At 37.7% G+C, this 24,236-nt stretch overlaps 1 protein-coding gene across 1 annotated transcript in view; it reads left to right on the top strand.

Moving 5' to 3' along the window:
* LOC111148389 (decapping mRNA 2) overlaps positions 1 to 24,236 on the top strand; it is a 50,932-nt gene that overhangs the window by 7,457 nt on the left and 19,239 nt on the right. Inside the window, exons 2-4 of the mRNA XM_022504904.1 lie at positions 9,922 to 10,073; positions 13,224 to 13,351; positions 13,723 to 13,821. Coding sequence (XP_022360612.1) covers positions 9,922 to 10,073; positions 13,224 to 13,351; positions 13,723 to 13,821 — 379 coding nt within the window. The remainder of the gene's footprint in view (positions 1 to 9,921; positions 10,074 to 13,223; positions 13,352 to 13,722; positions 13,822 to 24,236) is intronic.

Consider the following 24,236-nt stretch of genomic DNA (forward strand, 5'->3'; position numbering starts at 1 on the left):
TAATAACCCTTTACTGGATATATCATTTGCAAACATCTTCTTACATTCAGTAGGTTGTTTTGTTGTTTTTGTTTGTTGATGGTTTCCTTTGCTGTGTAGAAGCTTTTTATTTTGGTGTAGTCCCAGTGGCTTATTTTTTGCTTCTGTTTTCTTGCCTGAAGAGACATACCCAGTAAAATGTTGCTAAGTTTGATGTCAAAGAAATTACTGCTGAGGTGCCTGGGTGGCTCAGTCGGTTGAGCTTCTGCCTTCAGCTGGGTGGTGATCCCAGGAGATCCCACTGAGCAGGGAGGGAGCCTGGTTCTCCCTCCCTCTTCTGCAGCACCCCTGCTTGTGTGTGCTCTTATCTCTCGGTATCTAATGAATAAATAAAATCTTTTAAAAAATTACTGCCTGTGTTTTCTTCTAGGAGTTTTAAGCTTTCATGTTTTACATTTAGATTTTTTTTTTTTAAAGATTTTATTTATTTATTTGACAGAGAGAAATCACAAGTAGGCAGAGAGGCAGGCAGAGAGAGAGGAGGAAGCATGTTCCCCGCTGAGCAGAAAGCCCGATGTGGGGCTTGAACCCAAGACCTGGGATCATGACCTGAGCCGAAGGCAGCGGCTTAACCCACTGAGCCACCCAGGCGCCCCTACATTTAGATTTTATATTGAGTTTATTTTTGTGTGTGGTGTTACAAAGTGGTCCAGTTTCATTCTTTTGCTTGTAAATCTCCAGTTTTTCCAGCAGCATTTATTGAAGAGACTGTCTTTTTCCCATATATATTTGTTGTAGATTGACCGTATAAATAAACGTGGGTTTATTTCTGGGTTCTCTGTTCCGTTGATCTGTGTCTATTTTTGTGTTAGTACCCCATACTATTTTCATGATTATAGCTTGGTGGCCTTCCTTTCTTTCATTCCTTCCATCCTTCCTTCCTTCCTTCTTTCTTTCAGTTTTATTTATTCATTTGTCAGAAAGAGCCCACACAAGCAGGGGCAGCCTCAGGCAGAGGGAGAGGCAGGCTCCCTGCTGAGCAAGGAGCACGTTCTAGGACTCCATCCCAGGACGGTGGAATTCTTTTTTGGTAGTGCCTTTGTCTGGTTTTGTTATCAGGATAATGTTGGCCTGGTGGAGTATATTTGGAAGTTTTTCTTCTTGTATTTTTTGGAATGGTTTGAGGAGAATAGGTGTTAACTCTTTAAATGTTTGGTGGAATTCACTTGTGAATCAGTCTGGTCCTGGACTTTTTTTTTTGGTGGAAGATTCATTCATTTATTTATTTGTTTATTTGACAGAAAAAGATAACAAGTAGACAGAGAGGCAGGCAAAGGTGGGGGGCGGGGGAAGCAAATCCCCTACTGACCAGAGAGAGCCCGATGTAGGGCTTGATCCTAGGCCCTGAGATCATGACCTGAGCCAAAGGCAGAGGTCTAACCCACTGAGCTACCCAGGCACCCCTGGAAGTTTGTTGATTACTGATTCAATGTGGTTACTAGGAATCAGTCTATTTAGATTTTCTATTTCTTCCTGATTCAGTGTTGGAATATTGTATATTTCTAGGAATTTATCCATTTTCTTCTAGGCTGTCCAATTTGTTGGCATACACCTTTTTTATAGTAGCCTCTTAACAGTCATTTTGTATTTCTGTGCTGTCAGTTCTTCTCATTTTTTTCTGATTTTATTTATTTGGGTCTTTTCTCTTTTTGAGTCTATGTAAAGGTTTATCAATTTTGTTTGTCTTTATACTTGGTTTCATTGATTTTTTTTTTTTTTTTTAGTTTCTTATTTATTTCTGCTCCGATCTTTTTTATTTCCTTTATTCTGCTAATTTTGGGCTTGTTCTTTTTTTAGTTCCTTTAGGTGTAATGTTAGATTGTTTGAGATTCTTCTTGTTTCATGAGGCAGGCTGTATTGCTATAAATTTCCCTCTTACCAACTGTGTTTGCTACGTCCCAAAGATTTTAGACTGTTGTGTTTTCATTGTCATTGGTCTCCATGTATTTTTTAATTCCCTCTTTAATTTCTTCTTTGACCCATTGGTTATTTAGTAGCATGTTGTTTAGTCTCCACGTGTTTGTGTTTATTCTAGTTGTTTTTTTTTTTCCTTTTATTTTTAAACTTTTAAAAAAGATATTTATTTGAAAGAGTGAGCATAAGCAAGTACGTGCAGGAGCTGGGGGGAAGGGTAGAGGGAGAGGGAGAGCTGACATAGGACTGGATCCCAGGATCCTGAGATCATGACCTAAGCTGACATCAGACATTTAACCAACTGAGCCACGAAGGTGCCCTTCTAACTTTTTTCTTATAGTTGAGATAACAGTTTTACACTGTTGTGGTCAGAAAAGATGCATGATATGATTTCAGTCTTAAATTTACTGAGACTTCTCTTGTAGCCTAATGTGTGATCCATCCTAGGAGTGTTCCATGTGTATTCTGTTGTTATAGGATGGAATGTTCTGTATATATCTGTTAAGTCCATTCAAAGTGTCATTCAAAGACACCACTTCCTTACTGATTTTTTTTTGCCTAGATGATCTAGCAGTTGATAAAAGTGGGGTGTTCAGGTTCCCTACTATTGTTTTACTGTCAGTTTCTCCCTCTATGTCTGATACATAGATATTTACAATTTTTATATCATCTTTGTATTGATATTTTTATCATTAGGTAATGCCCCTTTGTCTCTTGATACAGTATTTGTTTTGAGGTCTGTTTTATCTAATGTAAGTATTCCTTCTCTGTTTTCTCCCCCCCCTTCCCCCCCCTTCCATCTGCATAGAATATCTTTTTCCATGCCATTATTTTCAGTCTGTATGTGTCTTTAGGTCTGAAGTGAGCCTTTTGTAAGCCATGTATTGCTGGGACTTGTTTTTTGTCTATTCTGTCAGTCTGTGTCCTTCATTTGGAGCATTTAGACCATTTACATTTAAAGTAATTTGTTGATGGGATACTATTCAGCCATCAAAAAATGAAATCTTGCCATTTGCAATGACATGGATGGAACTAGAGGGTATCATGCTAAGTGAAATAAGTAAATCAGAGAAAGACAGTTATCATATGATCTCACTCACATGTGGATTTTAAGAAACAAAACATGATCATATGGGAAGAGAGGGAAAAATAAAACAAGATGAAGTCAGAGAAGGAGATGGTCACCTAAGTTTGAATAAATTCTAAAAGAATTTCATTTTTACTACTCCATGTTTTATGTATATGTTGTCATATTTTGTCTTTTTGTTTTGTGAATTCTTCTAATTTTTTAGATATAATTGACTTGACTACTTTTGTCTTTCAACCTTCATACTAGCTTTGTAAGTAATTGCTCTACTACCCTTATGTATGTTTGCTTTTACTCATGAAATTTTTTCCTTTCATAATTTTCTTCTAGTTATTGCTTTTTCTTTTCCACTTAAGCCTCTAGCATTCTTTAAGGCTGGTTTAGTGGTGATGAACTCCTTTCATTTTTGTGTCAATAACTCTTTATCTCTTCTTCAATTCTGAATGATAATTTGCCAGAGAGATTATTCTTCATTGTGTATTTTTTTTTCCTTTCAGCATTTTGAATATGTCATGCTACTTGTTTCTGGCCTGCAAAGTTTTTGCTGAAAAATTAACTGATAGCCTTGTGGGGTTTTCTTTGTACATAAGTGTTTTGCTCTTAATGCTTTTAAAATTCTTTTATTTTTAATCTTTGACATTTTTAGTTGTTATGTGTCATGGTGTGGAACTCCTTAGGTTCATCTCTCTCTCTTCTTCTTTTGGGACTTCTATAATGCAAATTTTGTTTACTTGATGTTACCTGAGAGATCCCATGACCTATCCTCTTTTTTCTTTTTTTTTTTTAAACTGTTGAGCTGGGGTGCTTTCCATTAGTGTGTTTTCAAGAATGTTGCTTCTGCATCTTCTAATCTACTGTTGATTCCCTGTAGTGTACTTTTCATTTCAGTTACTCTTCAACTGAATTTTTTTCCCCCATATTTTCTATTTCTTTGTTGAAGTTTTTACTGAGTTCTCCACTCTTCTCTCCAGTCTGGTGAGTGCAACTATTTCTTTGAAGTCTTTGTCAGGTAGATTGGTTATCTCTGTTTCATTTAGCTCTTTCTCTGAGGTTTTGTCTGTTTGTTTGGAGCATATTCCTGTCTTCTCATTTTGCTTGAGTTTCTGTGTGTGTGTTCTAGGAATTGGGCAGAACAGCTCCTTTTAAAATTGAGGGGCATGGTCTTGTGTATGGTTGTCCCCTTCGTATACAGTGTGTGTGCCCAGTGACTTTTACTGGCTGGGGCTTTGGCCGGTGTGGGCTTGGGGTCCTGGGGCACTCTGCTGGGACTGCCCTGGTGGGATGTCTACAGCTGAATTGGGCATGGGCCAGGGTGGTCCCAGAACTCTGTATAGAGTGTGCCCTGTCAGAACAGCTGAAACTGAAGTGACTGGAAGCAGAGGGAGTCCTGGGGTTCTTTATGCATAGGCACTCCGGCAGGATCGCTGAAGCTGAAATAGGCAGTGGCTGGGGTGGTTTGAGGTTCTCTGAACAGAGGTATCCTGGCAGGGTTCCTGAAATTGAAACAGTAACAAGGTTGGCTGGCCTAGGATGGCCCATGCAGAGGTGCCCTGGCCTAGATGGCTGGAGAGGAGGCTGGGCACAGTGTGTGTGTGGGGGTGTCCCAGGGCATTCTGTGCGGTGGGTTCCTTGGCAGCGTGGTTGGAGCAGAGGTGGGTATAGGCCAGGGATTCCTGGGGTACTTTGCACAGGGGGTGTCCTGGCATGTTTCTCCTTTTTTAAAAGTCCTATTTCTTATTCCCATTTCCAGCTTACCTTTCTTCACTTGGGGCTTTTCTGGATTGGGATGGGAATGAGATTGGATTTCTTTGTACCATGTACTTTCCTACCACATTTTAGGTTGTGGTTAGTGTCTAGAAACTTCACTAGAAATGAAAGTTTTTGGTTAAAGATAACGTAGGTTGTATGCAAACATTGATTCCACTAAAAGAATAAAGCTTAAAAAATTTTTAAATATATAAAGCCACAAGGAAAGGAAGAATGGGTGAAACGATGAGCAACAAAATTTGGTGACTAAAAGGGAATGTTGCATGACTTAGCAGACCTAATAGACCCAAATGAGAGACTAGTATAATAGTGTTAATCTACTCTAGAATAAGAGAATATTGAAAAATGGCAGAGGTGAATTTATATATCCTGTAAACGTACTGAAAACCCTCAGCCTTCTTCCCCTGCTCAGCTAGTAGAACATGACAGAGCTTGGCCTTTACCCTCCAGGTCCAAGATTGGAAGAATCTTTAGGTAATCTGACTAACACATGAGGATAGACCTAAAGATACTGACATTGATGGTTCCTCAGTTAAATGGCTCCGCCTGATTACTCACTTTAAATGGTGCCTCATAGTTTGACAACCTTTCTAAATAGCTTTGTGGTCTGTCACTTAAATGTGAAAATCTGAATAGGTCTCTTAAGATGAAAACTAGAGCTTAAAACTAAAAGAAAAAAAAAGAGTATTGGGAAGAATTGACTTAGGCAGGTAAACGTTAAAAAAAAAAATCGATCTCCTTAGAGAGGTAGAGTTTTGTGATCATGGAAAAACAGGATAGTCTATAAAAGCATAATTGAAACAAAAATAGCATTTGAAAATTAAAAATATGAGCGCAAAACCAAAAATCTTAATAGATGGTTTGCAAAATAAAGTTGAGAATGTTTCTCAGAAGGTGGGGGGTGGGGGGCAGGAACCAGAGGTAGGAAATACCAGAGGAGAGTAAAGAATTAGGAGGATCAGTCCATGGCACTGAGGGATGTGAGTTTCTAAATAGGCAAGGTCCACTGAATGGCCAGTGTGGTAGATAAAAAATAGACAACTGGGAAATTTCAGAACACTGGGGACAGAAGGAAGAACCTGGAATCTTCCAGGCCAAAAAAAAAAAAAATGCCAGACAAAGGAATCTGAATGGTTTCAATCAATATCAAAATTGGAGGCTGGCAAGAGACAGCATTTGCTTCAAAACTATGAAGGAAAATGATTTTCAACCTATAATTCTTTATCTAGCCTAGTTGTCAAATATGAAGATAAAGGTATTTTGAGATACAGAGTGTCTCAGTATTTATCTCCCTTGCATCTTTCCACCAGAAGATTTGGGAGAATATACTTCAACGAAAAGAGGAAAGAAGATTGAGGAGAAAGACAGGATACAAGAAACAGGAAATCTAATGAGATAGAGGCATAGGGAGCCATGGGATGCCAGTGAAAGGACAACATAGGATGACAGATGTGTATGATTGTTGTAGACAGTCATAGATGATAACCAGCTCAGATTGGAACAGGTAAGAAGTCTCCAAGATATTCTTCAAGATGAAACTTTGGTTTGAATTAACATCTGAGAAAAAAAATTTAGGAAACTATTGGAAGATTGAATTAGTGACAGGTGTAATAGAGAACACAAAGCAAATGCAGTGATATAACATTTATTAATTATGGTAAGAATGAAGGATTGTGCAGGAAAGGAAAAGTAAGCCTAGCTTACTATGTGGCTTAGTTGTGAATTGCATTTACAGAGTCATAGTAATGGAAAGACTGAGTGCTGATCTAACTCTGTGGTTATCAGTGGGGGTGATTTTTGTTCCCCTCAGGGAACATTTGGTAATATTAGAAGATCTTTTTGGTTGTTTCACCTTGGGTGGGGAGGGCTGTTGACATCTAATGGGTAGAGGCTAGGGTTGCTGCTGACCATCATCCAGTGCACAGGAAAGCTCCTCCCAGCGTAGATTTACCTGCTTCAGAATGTTAGTAGTGCTGAAGTTGACAACCTAACCAAAACTGATAGAATTTTGTTGAGTGGGTGGAGAGATCAGAAGGGGTTGTAGAATGGGAGTGGGAATACAGTTAATTCCATAATGGAAATAATGCCCCAAACTGTGAAAATAAGAACCAGAGTTTGTTTTAGAGATGTGTTAAGTAAGATAAAATCAGATAAAAGGTTAGTTTTTTGCATTGCTGTTTGTTCTGTTTTACCATCCAGTGGCTATTCTGAGACTTAGCAGTGGTCTGTGTCAGAGTTCAGTTCACAAAGTTGGTGGTATGCTGTTTGTTGTCTGATCCAAGCTTGTGTAGCTTGGGGTTGAGCCTCGTTCATAAACAATTTCCCAGGACCATTTTCCTGAGCTGCTTCTCTTTTGCTTTCTCCTTACTACTTATTGGCTCTTTGGGTCTATCCTTTTGGGTTCTGTAGCCAGAAAGCCACTCTGGTGTCACACTTCATGTGTTTCTGCTTATGTCTGAGACTGAGCAGCTGGATGTTAGAATAATAAAAGCTGTGGAGATTGGCCCTACTCTCTTGGAACCACACAGTTCTTAGGATTCGAGAGTAAGTTTCCTGTCCCTTAGAGTTTTAGCCTCTGTGGGTCTCTGTTAAAGCCACTCTTGGAGCCACCTCTAACCATGATGGCATTGCTTGGGGGCTGGGGCATGGGAGGAAGGAGAAAAGAAAGGAAGAATTTTCGTATCTCCAAGTGTTAGGAGATCTGCTTAGACTCCTCTCTTCATCCTTGAGGCAGAATTAGAAGGCTTCTAGGGCTGTCTCTGTTCGTGCTGGTGCTCACCTCCAAACCCCAGTCCACCCAGGCGACACAGGAAGGTGGAAAAATGGTAAATTCACTTGGAATACTGTCTTCCCCAGTCTTCCTGCTACTATTTACTTTTCATAGTCCTCCAATAGCTGCTCTTTGCATTTTGTTAAGGTTTTAATAGCTGCATTTTATTGGAGGGACAGAGTGGATGTTACGTGTTTCATCTAACCAGAATAGGAACCTATGTAAGCATTTAAACATTACATTATAACTATCAATAGGTCACTTTCAAAGTATTGTTAAACAATATGCTAGACTATGGGAATAAAAATATACAAGGATAGAGTACATTATCTCAGTGAACTAATTCGGAGGAGTTTGTGGACAATAATAGTAAAAGCCACATAATTGTAAAGGAGGGGGAGTCTGAGTGTATGTAAATTTGTTCAGAGGAGCCTGGTGTGTCTACATAAGAGAGTAGGGTTAGTAAGTCATGAAAGACAAATCAGGAGTTTGCTAGATGGACAAGGAAAAGGAAGTAGATATAGCATGTGGATAATAGTTTAGGACATTTCCAAGAATTTGGTATCTCTGGGTATAAAGAACTTATAGAGTAATCTAAGAGGTTATGCAGGTGAGCAAGGACTGGATCTCAAATGCCATGTAGAAGAGTTTTGATTTTTGTATTACCTAATGCCATCAGAGTTGCATGTTACACATTTTCTTCTTACCTTTTTTTTTTTTTTTTAAGATTTTATCCATTCATTTGACAGAGAGAGATCACAAGCAGGCAGAGAGGCAGGCAGAGAGAGAGGAGGAAGCAGGCTCCCTGCTGAGCAGAGAGCCCGATGCGGGGCTCGATCCCAGGACTCTGAGATCGTGACCTGAGCCGAAGGCAGCGGCCCAACCCACTGAGCCACCCAGGCGCCCCCACACATTTTCTTCTTAGTATATGTGCTCTTTAAGTTCCCTTTTCCTCAAAGTTTTTCTGTATTGAAATGTAGGTTATTGTACCTACATTTGTCTTACCATTTACATATTCATTCCTCTGTGGGAATGTTACATTGTTTTTATTTTTTATTTTTATTTTATTTTTTTTAAAGATTTATTTATTTATTCATTTGACAGATAGAGATCACAAGTAGGCAGAGAGACAGGCAGAGAGAGAGAGGAGGAAGCGGGCTCCCCGCCAAGCAGAGAGCCTGATGCGGGGCTCGATCCCAGCACCCTGGGATCATGACCTGAGCCGAAGGCAGAGGCTTTAACCCACTGAGCCACCCAGGCGCCCCTACATTATTTTTATAATTTAAAAACATGGTTTTGAGGTTGATTTGAAACTCAGAAACCACCAAGAATATTTGCTAGTGAATAGTGTGAGTGATCAAGCTGGGTGATACTAATTTTTAATTTTTTTTTTTTTAAAGATTTTATTTATTTATTTGACAGAGAGAGATTACAAGTAGGCAGAGCGGCAGGCAGAGAGAGAGGGAAGCAGGCTCCCCGCAGAGCAGAGAGCCCGATGCAGGGCTTGATCCCAAGACCCTGAGATCATGACCTGAGCCAAAGGCAGAGGCTTTAACCCACTGAGCCACCCAGGCGCCCCTAATTTTTAATTTTTTAAAATAACTCAAAAACCAATGGATTTTTTTTTTTTTAAATGTAGTTCAGTCTTGTCTCTCGAGGTCATTACCAAACAAGGCTATGTAGTGGAAGAAGCAGTTGGTGATTGCTTAATGAGTGCTGTAAATCCCTAAGTTCACTTAGTTTTTAAAATTCTGACTTGTTGCACAAAGAGGGGTTCATTATCTTCATCACATACAAATAATAAAGTGTATTTTACATATGTATGTAGTATATATACTATATATATAGAATATTTCCAGCTCCCTTCAAATGTACTTGGAAAAGACAATTTGGGATTTTAAAAAGTGAGTATACTTTATTTTGAACTCAGATTCTGCAGATGAGGTTATCTGTTCTATAAATGAACAGAGTTGATTTCTTTAATGTCTCTTTATAATACTTTAAATGTGGAGATTAAGCACCTAACATCTTTCCTGTTTGAATGAATATATTTGTGTATATTCTTAGGTGGGCTCTTAAAAAAATTCTATTATGAGTGAGATACCTGTGATAAACTTTTTTTTCCAGACTCCTCTACCCTTTGCAGCATTGGTGCCATAGTGGTGAGCAGAGCTGCCTTCCAGACTCCTCTTACTATAGTAATTTCCCCCCAAATTTTGCTTCCTTGATCAGCACTGCTCTTGGTCCCTTTTTTATGTTGGTGGGTCAGGGGTGAAGCAGTTAAGTAGGTTAAAATCATTAAAGTCTGTAAATGTAATTTTAATATGTTTTTTGTTTTTGACAGCCGATTTATTTTGCATATTCCCAGCGAGGAAAGAGACAATGCTATCCGAGTGTGTTTTCAGATTGAGCTTGCCCATTGGTTTTACTTGGATTTCTACATGCAGAACACACCAGGATTACCTCAGTGTGGGATAAGAGACTTTGCTAAAGCTGATATCCTTTTATTATTATTACTGTCTTTCATTATTGCTAAGAAAATATTTCAGCACAGATTTCTTTTGATCGTCTTTGAGATTTATGAGTTATTAGGTAAACATCCTTGATTTCTAAAACTGTCAAATATGAATAGTAGGCAGAATTTAATACTATTTTTATTTTTATGTAGAGGACCCCTTGAAATGTGCACTGATGATTAGAATTAAATTTGATTTTTCTCTTTCAGAAATAACTAGCCTATTTCTAAAACTGACCTGTTATTTTTATTTTATTCTTGCTGTTCCATTTAATCAGATGATCTTTAATTCACTACCTTTCTGGGACAGAAATTCTTAAGTAATTATTGAAAACTTAATATGTTAAAAGCAGTGTTTTTAGTTTTGTGGCAAGTACAAAGAAGTCTTTGCTTTTGAAGTTTCTTACAAATAAGATAGAAACTTATCAGTTTCTCAGTTATCAAAGATACACTTGGAAATTTAAGGTTATTACTGTAATTATTTTTAAAGATTTATTTATTAACGTGTGTGAGAGTGGGGAGGGGCAAAGGAAGGGGGAGAAAATCTTAAGCAGACTCCCCGCTGAGTGCAGAGCCTGATGCAGGGCTCGACTCTGGTTGGATCCCATGACCCAAGCTGAAACCGAGAGTTAGATGCTCGACTGACTGAACCACCCAGGTGCCTCACAAACTAAAGATTATAAGAGAAGCTATGTCACAAGGCAAAAAAAAAAAAAAAGAAAAGAAAATTGATGAATTACTTATGGTTCTAATAGTAAATGTTTTTAGAATTTAGAGGTTTTTTTTTTGTTTTGTTTTGTTTTTTTTTTGGCAAAGCTATGTTTGTAAGGGAATATAGGATTTTATAAAGAGAGGAGTGGGGGGAGTATGTTCCGTGTAAAGAAAAGGATTGAGCAAAATTAGAGAGTTGGAAAATACAAGGGATATCTCGGGAAATAAATTAGTTTGTATTGAGGAGACAGTTCTTATGGGGACACATTAGGAAGAGATGGCTGGTATATAGGGAATATTTGTGGGTTCTTAAACCTTGAGCCAAACTGATTTTTATCCTGGAGGTCATTGTTTTTAACTATAAATCATGTATTCAAATGGAATTATACTCACAAATTCACTAAACTGCTAGAATTGGAATAAGAATGAAAATAACCCTTGTACTCAGCTCCCTATAATTTTCCCTGAGCTCCATGAAGTAAAGACCACCTCCCGACCCCAACTAGGTCATTGTAGAAAATGGACGTAACACTGATTGTTCTAAATATGTTAGCCATAAAACATTTTTGAGCAAGGCTAAGGAATATTATGCAAATCATTTGAAAATGGTATTCAAGAAGACTTACTTGGCGGGATAGGTTAAACCATAGGATGGGCTGTCAAATTACTTGACATTGTAGCAATAAGGTCCGAAGCCATAGTAGAGGGACTAAACACTGAAGAGACATTTCAGTGGCAGAAATGATCAAGCTGATTAACTATGAAGAAGTAAAAGAGGAGGGTGCTGTGGTGGCTCAGTTGGTTAAGCGACTGCCTTCAGCTCAGGTCATGATCCTGGAGTCCCGGGATCTAGTCCCGGCATTGGGCTCCCTCCTCAGCCGGGAATCTGCTTCACCCTCTGACCCTCTCCCCTCTCATGCTCTTTCTCTCTCTCTCTCAAGTAAATAAATAAAATCTTAAAAAAGTAAAAGAGGAGTCAGAGGGGGATATAAGTTCTATTGAACATTATCTTTGTTAAAGCCTTGGTCATAGATTTCCGTGGAGAAATCATGAAGGATTTGGCTTTTTAAGAAGCTATAATCTAGGTATAGAACTGTTAGGAATTATCTCTGTTCCTGGTGTATTTTTATGTTTTCTTCTGGTAAAGCTTTTAATGGAAGAAATAAACATTTAATTAAAATTTATGCATAGATTCAAAAAAGCCTGTGATAACTTTAAAACACATAAGAGGTTTTCGTAAACATTTATAAAGCCAGACTGTTAGTGGGAAGTACCTTTCCAGAATGTTAGCAAGCCTGTCTAGAATTGTAGGGCTTCATGGAATGGTTGATGTTGTATCCATACTTTATTCTTTTTTCTCCCTTTCCCCAATTGAAGGCATTGTATTGAGATTATATTAATTATGTTGAGGTTAACCTAGTGCCTGTCTAATTACAATGTTGTCATAGATGGTTGATTTTTTTTGGGCTCTTTGATGGCCTCTGTAATTTTTACTTCAACTATAAAACCAAAATAAAAATTTAAATATAAAGCTTATAGAACTTAAAATATGTTTCCATAAAGTGAATTAATGTGATTTTTTAAAACCAACTAGCTGCCAGTCACAACATGAATATAATGCTTCTTTGAGGGTATTTTGATACGCCTGTACTACCCGTTTTTGCACATCTTTCTTTTCTACATCTGTTAAGAAATGGGTTTTTGTGTGTGTGTGTGCTGGGATAGCGTTTGATCCTAATGCATCATTCGTGTATTAACTTCCTTCTGTTTTTGGTAGCCCACAGCAGTTAGAGTAGTACTAGTATCAGTATGGTCTCTGAAATCAAGTTGTAGTACTTGATATATGTCATCATCCAAATGATTGAAAATATGCTCATAGTACATGTTTTTAGGTTAACATCAAAATAAAAACACAGAATATATGTTTTCATAGAGGACTTGAGGAACCTTAAGCATATATCCTTGGTTTGAGAAACACTCAAAAATTATAATTTTTCCCACCTTTTTCATAATTAACAGTGTTGTAGTGATGAGACATTTGATGACATGGAGAATTGGAAGGCTGAGCATATACTTTACAGGTTTAGGCTTTATTTACTTTAAAAAAGTAAGTTTTTACACTGCCCAGTATGGGGGGACCATGCCCAATTTCTTTTGAAAGAGGCTATTCTTCCTTAATACCCAGAGTTAATATTTCTTTATGATTGTTGTTGTTTGTTTGTTTTTGTTTTTGTTTTTTTAAGATTTTATTTATACTTGTTCAGGAGGAAACAAATGTGGAAAAAATAAATAAGGGGAAACTTAGGTGAAGATTTGAGTAATTTCATATAAAATTCATAGTTGATTTAAATAGGTTTCTATCTGTATATAAGCACTCAAGCTATATTTAGAGAGAGGAGCTTCCTTAACACTATGTATACTCTTCAGTCATTGTCCATTTTTGCTGCCTCAAGGTGAAGATGTGGAAAAAGTTTTGGATGAATGGAAGGAATATAAAATGGGAGTACCAACCTATGGTGCAATTATTCTTGATGAGACACTTGAAAATGTGAGTGTAATAAAAGATTTTAGTGCAGTGATCAGCTGTTTTCATCTTATTAGTAAAATATATGTGTTATTTTGTTCTAAACAGGTTTTAAAATGGACTTTTAGTGCTAAAAGGCCAAATTTTGCATATTTTGTCTGCATTCTGGGTCTTACTGTTTTCTACTTGTAGTATGACTTACTGCAAAAAAAAAGTCATTTAATTGTTGGAGAAATACTTTAAAATGGTCAGAATGCCTGCCTTCACACTAGTAGTGGTATAGTCAGACTCTTAGAAGATGTTAAAATCAAGTATTGTATAAAATTATTGGTTATGACAGTTACTTGTAGTAAGGAGAAAGCAAGTTTTATATTTACCTCTGCTTGTTTTTATAGGTACTATTGGTTCAGGGGTATCTAGCAAAATCAGGCTGGGGATTTCCAAAAGGAAAAGTAAATAAAGAAGAAGCTCCTCATGATTGTGCTGCTAGAGAGGTGAGTTCCTGCAGTTTGAAACCTAGTAATATTTGGTGATTATGCTTTGAGTGTGCTTTTTAGCCATGGAGATTTATTGTTTGAATCATTAAATCCTCTTTCTAGAACTTGACTGCATGAAGTAACTTCTCTTTTATAACGATGCTTTTGCCCATATCTCTTCTATTCTTCTTCCCTTAATTTGTTTCCATTTTCTTTTTTTTTGCGGGGCTTGATCCCAAAACCCTGAGATCATGACCTGAGCTGAACGCAGAGGCTTAACCCACTGAGCCACCCAGGCACCCCTCCATTTTCTTTTTTGCCCATTTTTAATTGTTATCTCTAACTCCTTTCTATTTGATGATATATTCTCTACCCTTTTTTAAGAGTTGGATTTGTAATTGGTAAAACATTTTGGCAATTACAGTCCTTGTTTTACGTTTATAGTCTTGGCTTCCAGACACAATTTTGGCTTTTCTAAGAAATTTACATTTGTTGCTCAGAACCCTCTGTAGCTTCCTGTTGTCTGTAAGATGAAATTTAATTCTTTTAAGTATTGAAACTCCCTCCCTTATCCCCAACACAAAATTTAGCTATTCCTAAATTTGTCTTTGTTCTCGGTCAGAAGAATTTATTCTCTGTCTCTGAATTTGACTGCTTTGTTTCAGTTCTAAACTTTGCTTATATTATTTCCCTCACTGGAAGTTTCTCTCTTCTTCCTGCCTATTCAAATCCTATCTAGACCCAGCTCAAAAGATCTTTTTTGCCCGAAGAATTGCCACCAAGTAGCTCTGTATCCAGTATCTGAGTTTATTTGTCAATGAGATTTAGAGTGAATAAATTTTTTTTAACTGAGGTATAGTTTACACACAGTGTTATATTAGTTTCGGGTGTACAACATAGGGATTCAAGTCTAAACATTATGCTGTGCTCACAAGTGTAGCTGTCATTTGTCACCATACACTTATTAAAATACCATTGGCCATATTTCCTATACTCTACTTTTCATCCCTATGTCTTACTCACTCCATAATTGTAAGTCTGTACTACCCACTCCTCTTCATCCATTTTCCCATCCCCCAATCCTGTCCCCTGTGGAAACCATCAGTTCTCTATTTATGGGCCTGTTTCTGCTGTTTGTTTTTTAGATTCCACATATAAATGAAATCACAATTTAATGTCTTTCTCTGTTTGACTTATTTCACCTAACTTAATACCCTCTAGATCTATCCCTGTTGCTGCGAATGGCAAGATCTCATTCTTTTTTATGGCTGGGTAATACTCCTGTGTATATGTGTGTGTACACATACTGTATCTTTATTCAGTCATCTGTCAGTCGATGCTGGGGTTGCTTCCATGTTTTGGCTGTTGTGAATAAGGCTGTAATAAACATAAGGGTGCGTATACTTTTTCAAATTAGCGTTTTTGTATTCTTTGGATATATACCTAGTAGTGGAATTACTGGATCGATCATGTGGTTATTATTATTTTTAATTTTTTGAGGAACCTGATACTGTTATGCACAGTGGTGGCACCAGTTTGCATTCCCACCAACAGATGCATGGGAGTTTCTTTTTCTCACATCTTCACCAGCACTTGTTATTTCTTGTCTTTCTGATTCTAGTCATTCTGTAGAGTGGAAAATTTCTAAAGTTTATTGTTAATTAAAATTCCATGTATTTAAAAAATTAATTCATGAGCTCTACCCTATAATAGTCGTGGAACTTTTATAAGTTATTGTCTAGACATTTGTTTGGTGTTAATTATGTATTACTTGTGATACACTGTGGACTGTATTCTTTTTTTTTTTTAATATTTATTTGACAGAGATCACAAGTAGGCAGAGAGGCAGGCAGAGAGAGAGGGGGAAGCAGGCTCCTTGCTAGGCAGAGAGCCTGATGCGGGGCTCGATCCCAGGACTCTGGGATCATGACCTGAGCTGAAAGCAGAGGCTTAACCCACTGAGCCACCCAGACACCCTGTGGACTGTATTCTTATTTATCAGTTCCTTGGTCACTTATTGCACTACATCTTATCCTTGAAATTTGAGACCTTGAGCTATAAAGAAGCATGATATAATGGAAAGAAAACTAGCCTAGGAGTTGAAAGATTTTTTTCCTGTTAATAGTTCTCATATATGTTAGAAGCCTAGAGACTTAGGGTGAGCTACTTAATTTCTCTGTGAGATACACATTTATTAAGAAGAGTTACGTAAGGACTTAATAACTTGAGGTAAATCTAAGGTGTTAGTGATTAACTTTGAAATATTTTTGAGATGGCAATATAGATTTTGTGGCAAATCTCATTTTGATCTGTTGCCTTATTTTTTTTAATTCAGTGTTTTGCTGCACCAATGTTCACCACCTGGTTTAAGTTTGGATATAATTATTAGTGAGCAATAATAATTAAGATTCTTAAAAACTACTAGTAGTTATTTAACGCAGAAAAACCATTAATGGTTTGCATTTTAAATTTAATATAGAAGAGCTAATTGAAGTAAGTGTTTTCAACAGATTATAGACAAAGTCATTGTATCCAGGTAAGTGAAGGTTTATACACACCTCCTAACATTAAAAGCTGTTCAGGTAGCAGGAGAGAAATTGACACATACTGTAAGAGCTTTCCTTTTCCTTTTTGTAGGTGGTAGGAGATGAAATGGAGCAGTTGTAAAGTCTCCCTTTTATGTCCTCAAACTCGGATTCTCTTGCTCAAAAGGAAGGACAAGTAGAAATCATAGCATCCTACTTAGAGGAATTGATGTGTAGTTCTGTATGTAGAGTTAGGTTAATCCTATAGCAGTAGATAATTGTCTGGGTCCAGAAAAGACACTGCATTAACTAGAAAACAGTCTAAATTTGGACTAAATTTGGTGAGATCTGTCTTTTTAATTGGATCTTTTTGAGGGAACTTGGAGGAAATCAAGTGTTTAAACTTGCATAACTGGTGCTCGCTTCGGCAGCACATATACTAAACTTGCATAACTGAAGAGAACTATCCCATGTCTAAGGAATTATCTACATCTATCACTATAACCTTTCTTCTGACCAGTTTTATACACTATATTATAAAGAGTTAGGATGATGCAGAAATAAAGTATTGGGGGAGGGAATGGGGGGGTGCAGAGGCAGTTAACCTGTGAGCTGAGGCACCTAGTTTTCAGTTTAGTTTATCTTGTTTTCTGCTCTGGGATACTAAGGTAAAAGATTGTCCAGTTCATGTGGTGCTAATTTCAGTAATGATTATAGATCACCACAGTTTCTAAGAAAGTAAATGAAATATATTAGGGGCATGGGGAGTGGGAGAATGGAGTGTCAATGATAGGATGCTATAAGAGAGTCTTGTGGGGAGGAATACAACCATTATGGGAGAGTTCAGTCATATACCAAGGTCTCACAGTGAACAGCAGAACAGGGATGCAAAACACTGGTGGTTGGTACTGGAATCCATGTTCCTGACTACTACAATATAGGCAGTCAAGGAATATTTGTAAATGAGTATTTCTTAACACATAGATGAAAATGGAAGGAATTTGTGATTTTTAAGTATAAATATTTTCTAATAACATTTACCTTTCTGATTCGAATCACTTTTGTTTTTCTGTTTTAGAGTTTTTGTCTTGCTCTGAGGAAAGTGCAAGTATTCTTAGGAACTGTAGTCTCAATTTCAGGGAAAGATTTTTTCCCTTTTGATAATAACAATAATCCTTCTAACCTTTTTGATCTAAGAAACATCCTCTTTTTGCTGATAAAGGAACTTGTCAGAAAAAAACCTTTTCTTTAATTTTTGTAAATTTTGGGATTAGAATTTGACTTTTATATCTGTTTTTTTTTTTTTTTTTTTTTTTAAAGATTTTATTTATCTAGCAGACAGCGATCCCAAGTAGGCAGAGAGGCAGGCAGAGAGAGGGAGGAGGAAGCAGGCTTCCCGCTGAGCAGAGAGCCGGATGTGGGGCTGGATCCCAGGACCCCGGGACTACAACCTGAGCCAAAGGCAGAGGCTTTAACCCACTGAGCCACCCAGGTGCCCCTATATCTGATTTTTTAAATGGTTGCCTCTGTTATATAAAGAGACAAAAATTTTAAGATTAAGGTTGCACATTGTACCATGGCCTGAGTGGCTTAAACAACAGAAATTTATCTCTCCCAATTCTAGAGGCTCCCAAGATAAAGTTGCCTGCTCATAAGGTTCCTGGTGAGGGCTCTCATTCCAGCTTGTACGTGGCTGCTTTCTCACTGTGCTTCCATGGTCTTTCTTGGGTGCCTTTGTGAGTGCAGAGTGTGCCTGTCTCTTCCTCTTCCTCTTCTTCTTTTTTTTTTTTAAGATTTTATTTATTTTTTTGATAGATCACAAGTAGGCAGAGAGGCAGGCAGAGAGAGAGGGAGAAGCAGGCTTCCCGCTGAGCAGAGAGCCCGATGTGGGGCTCGATCCCAGGACCCTGAGACCATGACCTGAGCCAAAGGCAGAGGCTTATTTATAACCCATGGAGCCAACCTGGGTGCCTGTGTTTCTTCCTCTTCTTATAAGGGCATCTGCCCTATTGGATTAGGCTCCCAACCTTATGACCTCATTTTACCTTTATCATCTCTTCACAGGCCCTCTCCCCAAACACAGTCGCATTGAGGGTTAGGCCTTCAACATGAATATTGGTGAGATGAAGTTTTAGTTCATAGCAGTTCCCGTTTTGAGTAATCGAAGTGTTCACCTAGCGGTCCTAGACTTGTAGTGTGTCCTTCTGCCACTTGATGGTGCTGCAGTACTGTTCGGTGGTGGTAGGGGGAGGATGTACTGTCTGTAAGTTTTAGTTTAAAACCAGATTGGGATATTACCACAAACTCCTCCGAAAAATAACAATGTTTCTTTTCATTTTCTCTTGTATTAAGCTATAAGGAGGAGTTCTAATTTTTTTAAGCTTCCATTAGCTAGGCTGATGCTTTAAACGCTTTTTCTTGGACTTTTAAGTTATGCAGTTCTGTCGTGGGTGCTTACCCTTTTAAGTTGCTAATGACAAATTAATTTGGTTTATTTTAGTTTTGTTACTGTTCTTATTCCATTATCTATGGCTGTCCAGGGGTGTTTTGTTATAGCAGAATCTGACCCATCGTATAAGGGCTGTGTCTGTGGGCTGAACTGAAAGAAGCAGTGGCAGCCTTCTCAGGGACAAGGTGTGAATATAACTGTCAACAGAAAGCTTAGTGTCATCGTTACAGTTTCCAGTCCTTGACCTTTTGGTTCCCCGTTGTTAATTGGGTTCTGATTACTTTGATTCAGTGAAGTAGATTTACGACAAATATGTGAAAAATGTTTTCTAGATACTGTTGAAAGGATGCGTTAGGATAACCTCAGTGTATTTTTATTGTTGTGAAACACCAGTTGTTGCGCAAGTAAATGATACTTGGCAATTCACTTGTTTTGGGACTTATTTTTGTTGCTTGTTATTTAGCAAAACAATATATTTTATTGTAATGAAACCTCCTTTATTATGCATTTAATCCTGCGTATTGTGATTAAATCTTGATAGAATTTGTACAGAGGAAGTATTGGTGGATTTATTCTACCTCTTCCTGTAAGTTTATAAAAGGACAGTAGGCAGAGGATTTCTTTATCTGTCTGTGCTGGTGCTTTTTCAGCACATTTTAAAATCTTACTTTAGGAATTTTATCTGATATCATTTGGGAAGTTAATCCTTTTCTGTGTGCTAGGAAAATTTAAGTATTAAAATACAGGAATGAATTTTATCCACAGAAGATGATATTGAAATTTTTGTCTTTGGTATCTTTATATGTAAGTGAGTTACTAAAAACTTTTCCCAGTAAGTCTAATGAGAGTGGATTCCTAACTTTAGAGGCAAATTGATTATTTATCACTTTTAGAATTGAGAGATTATATCTGTTACTTTATTATACTTGTTTTAAGTTTGGTTGTACAGGGTTTGAAGCTGCCTGTGTTTAGTGCTGATGGCTCTTTTTATTTTGTCTCTTATTGTACCACTTCCTTCCATATGATTCCAGCTATAGCCATCCCCAGATCTCTAAATGGAATGCCTTTTTCTTCTTATGTGGCTAACTCCTGTTCATCTTTCAAGTCCCAGCTCAGGTGTATCCAGCAGAATAGGATGCTTTCCATGATACCTTCTCCAGATGACCACCCCATTTCACAACTCACACCTTAACCCGGAGCTGAGTTATGTATTCTTATAGTACCCTTCTACCTCTTGGCATGTATGTCCTGATTACAACTATTTTCTTTTTTAGGCTGAGCTCCTTGAAGAGCAGTGCTTGCTCTGTTAATTCCTGAAGCCCATGCATCGAAAAGTAGTTGTTAACTTACTAAGCACACAGTATATATTTGAGTGCACTAAATATATTGATAGAGATAATTTCAAGTAGTATAGAGAAAAATAATACAAAGAATGGATTTGCCTGCTAACATTTTGCCATACTTGGTTTTTTACATTCACTTATATATGTGCATATGGCTTTTATTTTATTTTTTAAAGATTTTACTTATTTGAGAGAGCAGGAGAGACAGCAGAGAGCACAAGTGGGTTTTCGGGGAGGGGGCAAAGGGAGAAGGAGAAACAGACTACCTGCTGAGCAGGAAGCCTGATGCAGGGCTTGATCCCAGGCCCCCGAGATTGTGACCTGAGCCCAAAGGCAAACGCTTAACTGAGCCACCTAGGCACCCCAGTTTTTATTTTATTTTTTTAAAAAGATTTAGAGCGAGCACGGGAGCAGGGGGAGGGAGGGGCAGAGAGAGAAAGAATCCCAGGCAGACTCCCCGCTGAGCTTGGAGCCTGATGCAGGGCTCAATTCCATGCCCTGAGCAGAAATCAAGAGTCAGACGCTTAACCGACTGAGCTACCCAGGTGTCCCTTAAGAGTTATTTATGTATTTTAGGGAGAGAGAAGGTGTATGCGCACACAAATGAGCACATGGTGGGGAGAGGCCGAAGGAGAGTCTAGACTCCAAGATGAATATGAAACCCCACATAGGGTTTGATCTCATGACCGTGAGATCACAACTGGAGCCAGAACCGAGGGTCGCATGCTTAACCGACTGTACCACTCAGACATCCCTTGGTTTTTATTATTATTGCTGAATAATTTTGGAGTAAATTGCAGACATCATGCACCTTAATCCCTTAATACTAATGCATATAAGTTTTAGGAACTAGGAAGTTCCCTTATGTAATCACACTGTAATTATCAAATTCAGGAATTTAACTTTGGTAGGTGTTGTTATCTAATAGGTATTTAATGTTCACATTTACCGATTGCCCCAGTATGTTCCTTTCAGCAGTTTCAACCCTTTCCCCATCCAGGATTCTCTTCCAGGCTCAGGCATTGTGTTTGCATTATATTATTACATATCTTCAGTCTCCTTTAATTTGAAAAATTCCTCAGTCTTCTTCAGTACTTTTTTTTTTTTTTAAGATTTTGTTTATTTGACAAAGAGACATAACGAGAGAGCGCACAAGCAGTGGGAATGCCAAGCAGAGGGAGAGGGAGAAGCAGTCTTCCTGCTGAGCAAGGAGCCTGACAGTGGGGCTTGATCCTTAGCAGCTGAGTCACCTAGCAGCCCCTCAATATTTATTTTATTAAGCGTGTGTGTAGTTAGATACTATTTGTAACACAAAGTTAACAGGTTTTGCTCACAAGGAACTTGGATTATACTATTTACTTTCAGCGTAGTTTCTCACATACAGACTTACATGACTAGGTATGTATTCTTATTTGTTATGATAAGTACTATTCAGGGAAGGAAGCTAATCAGAACAATTTAATAATGTTTATATATGTGTTTAATAATGTTTATATATGTGAAACCAACATTCAGATCAAGATACAGAATATTGCCAGCACCTCAGAAGATTCTATCCTGCCCTTTCTCAGTCAATACCCAGTTTTCCCACACCTCCTAGAGGGAAGCAGTACTTTGCCTTTTATCACCATTGATTAGTTTTGCTTGTTCTTGAGGTTCATATTAAAAGGATTTTGTGTTAGGTCCTTTGTTTTTTGTGTTTGTCTCCATATAAATCTGTGAGATTGATTTATACTGCATATATCGGTAGTTGGGTTTCTTTTTATTGCTCTTTAGTATTCCAGTGTACAGATAGTTGCAGTGCTTTATCTCTTATGCATTGGATTGTATCCATCTTTTGGCTATTATTATTAATTTTTAAAGATTTTATTTACTTATTTGAGGGGGAGAGCAAGCACCCAAGCACAGAGGGAGAGGGAGAAGCAGACTCCCTGCTGAGCAGAGAGCCTATTGCAGGGCTCGATCCCAGGACCCTGAGATTATGGCCTGAGCTGAAGACAGACACCTAACCGACTGAGCCACCCAGGCACCCTGCTTTTGGCTATTATTAATAAAACTGTTCCAAGTATTCTTATATGTCTTTGTTGAGGTAAATAAGCTCTCATTTCTCTAGGTGTGGCTTAATCATAAAGATGATGTAAACCTGTTGCCAGTAGTTTTCTGGGTGGTTGTACCAGTTTACATTCCTACCACCTATATATGAAAGTTCTAGTTATCCAGGCCAACATGAGAAATTCCAACAATTTTATCCCATGTTTATGGATTGGAAGAATTAATATTGTTAAAATGTCAATACTGGTAAAAGTCATCTATAAATTCTGTGCAACCCATGTCAAGATTCCAATGGCATTTCTTAATAGAAAGAGGAAAAAACAGTTCTGAAATTTGTTCAGAAACATAAAAGACCCTGAATAGCCAAAGCAGTCCTGAGAACAACAGAATGGGAGGCATCACACTTCTGGTTTCAAGCTACTGTAAGACTTAGGTCATCAAAACTGTGTGGTACTGACAGAAAAATGGATGAGAGGAACAGAATTGAGAGCCCAGAAATAAACCCAAGCATGTACGGTCAACTAATATTTAACCTGGGAGCCAAGAAAACACAAGGGAGGAAAGATGGTCTCTTCCGTAAATGGTGCTGGGAAAATTAGGCATTGACAAAATAATGAAACTAGATGCATGTCTTATGCCACTCATAAAAATTAACTCAAAATGGATGAGAGTATTAAATGTAAGACCTAAACCATGAAACTTCTAGAAGGAGTTATAGGAAAAAAGCTCGTGGACGTGGGTCTTAGCAGTGCTTTTTGAATGTGACACCTAAAGCACAAGCAGCAAAATAAAAAACAAGTGGGACTACATCAAACTGAAAAGCCTCAGCAAAGGAAAGTGCCAACAAAGTAAAAAGGTTACAGAATGGAAAAAAGAAATTTGCAAATTATATAGGGGTTAATACCCCAAATATATAAAGAACTCCTAAACACAGTAACAACAACAACAACAAAAACCCTACTAATCAATTAAAAATGAGCAAAAGACCTGAATAGACATTTTCCCAAAGGAGAGCTACAAATACCAACAGGTACATGAAAAGGTATTCAACATCACTAGTCATTAGGGAAATTGCAAATCAAAACTGCAAAAAGAAAAAAAAAAACAAACACAATGAGGTATCACCTCACACCTGTTAGAATGGCCGTTATCAAAAACATAAATGTGAAGATGTGAAGATAAGGGGACTGATGGTGAGATTGTAAACTGGTGTAGCCACTATGGAAAACAGTATAGAGATTTCTCAAAAAATAAAACTACCATATGATCCAGCAATTCCACTTCAATTCCACTATATTCAAAAGAAACTAATACTCTAATTTGAAAAGATACTGTACCCACGGTCGCAGCATTATTTATAGTAGCTGAGAAATGGAAACAACCTAAGTGTCCACTGACAGGAGATAAAGAAGCTGTGGGGTATATATATACACACACACACAGCACACACAAAATGGGTATTATTCAGCCATTAACAAGGAAATCCTGCCACTTGTGCAACATATATGGACCTTGAGGGCATTATGCTAAGATTTTGAAATAAGAGAAAGACAGATGTCGTATGATCTCAGTTATATGTGGAATCTAGAAAGAAAAAACAAAAAACCAGTCTCAGAAAAAGATCATATTTGTTCCCAGAGTGGGGATGCGGGGGGTAGGGAGAATTGGAGAAACATGGTCAAAAGGTACAAACTTCCTATTATAGATAAGTGGTAGGGATGTAATGTACAGCATGATGACTATAGGTAACCACTGCTGTATGATATATATAAAAGTTGTTAAGGGAGTACATCTTAAGAGTTCTCATCACAAGGAAAAAAATACTTTTGCCTTTTCCCTTTTACTGTAGCTATATGAGGCAGTGGTTGCTAACTAAACTTAAGGTGGTAATCATTTCACAGTATATTTATGTCAAAGCATTATGCTATACACTTTAAGCTTATACAGTGATATATGTCAATTATATCTCAATAATAGTAGAAAAACTCTTATGGTAATTTTCACTGTATACAAATATCAAATTATTAGGGGCGCCTGGGTGGCTCAGTCCTTAGCATCTGCATT

Source organism: Enhydra lutris, unplaced genomic scaffold (assembly GCF_002288905.1).
Source record: "Enhydra lutris kenyoni isolate GAN:26980312 unplaced genomic scaffold, ASM228890v2 scaffoldscaffold19, whole genome shotgun sequence".
Lineage (NCBI taxonomy): Eukaryota > Metazoa > Chordata > Mammalia > Carnivora > Mustelidae > Enhydra > Enhydra lutris.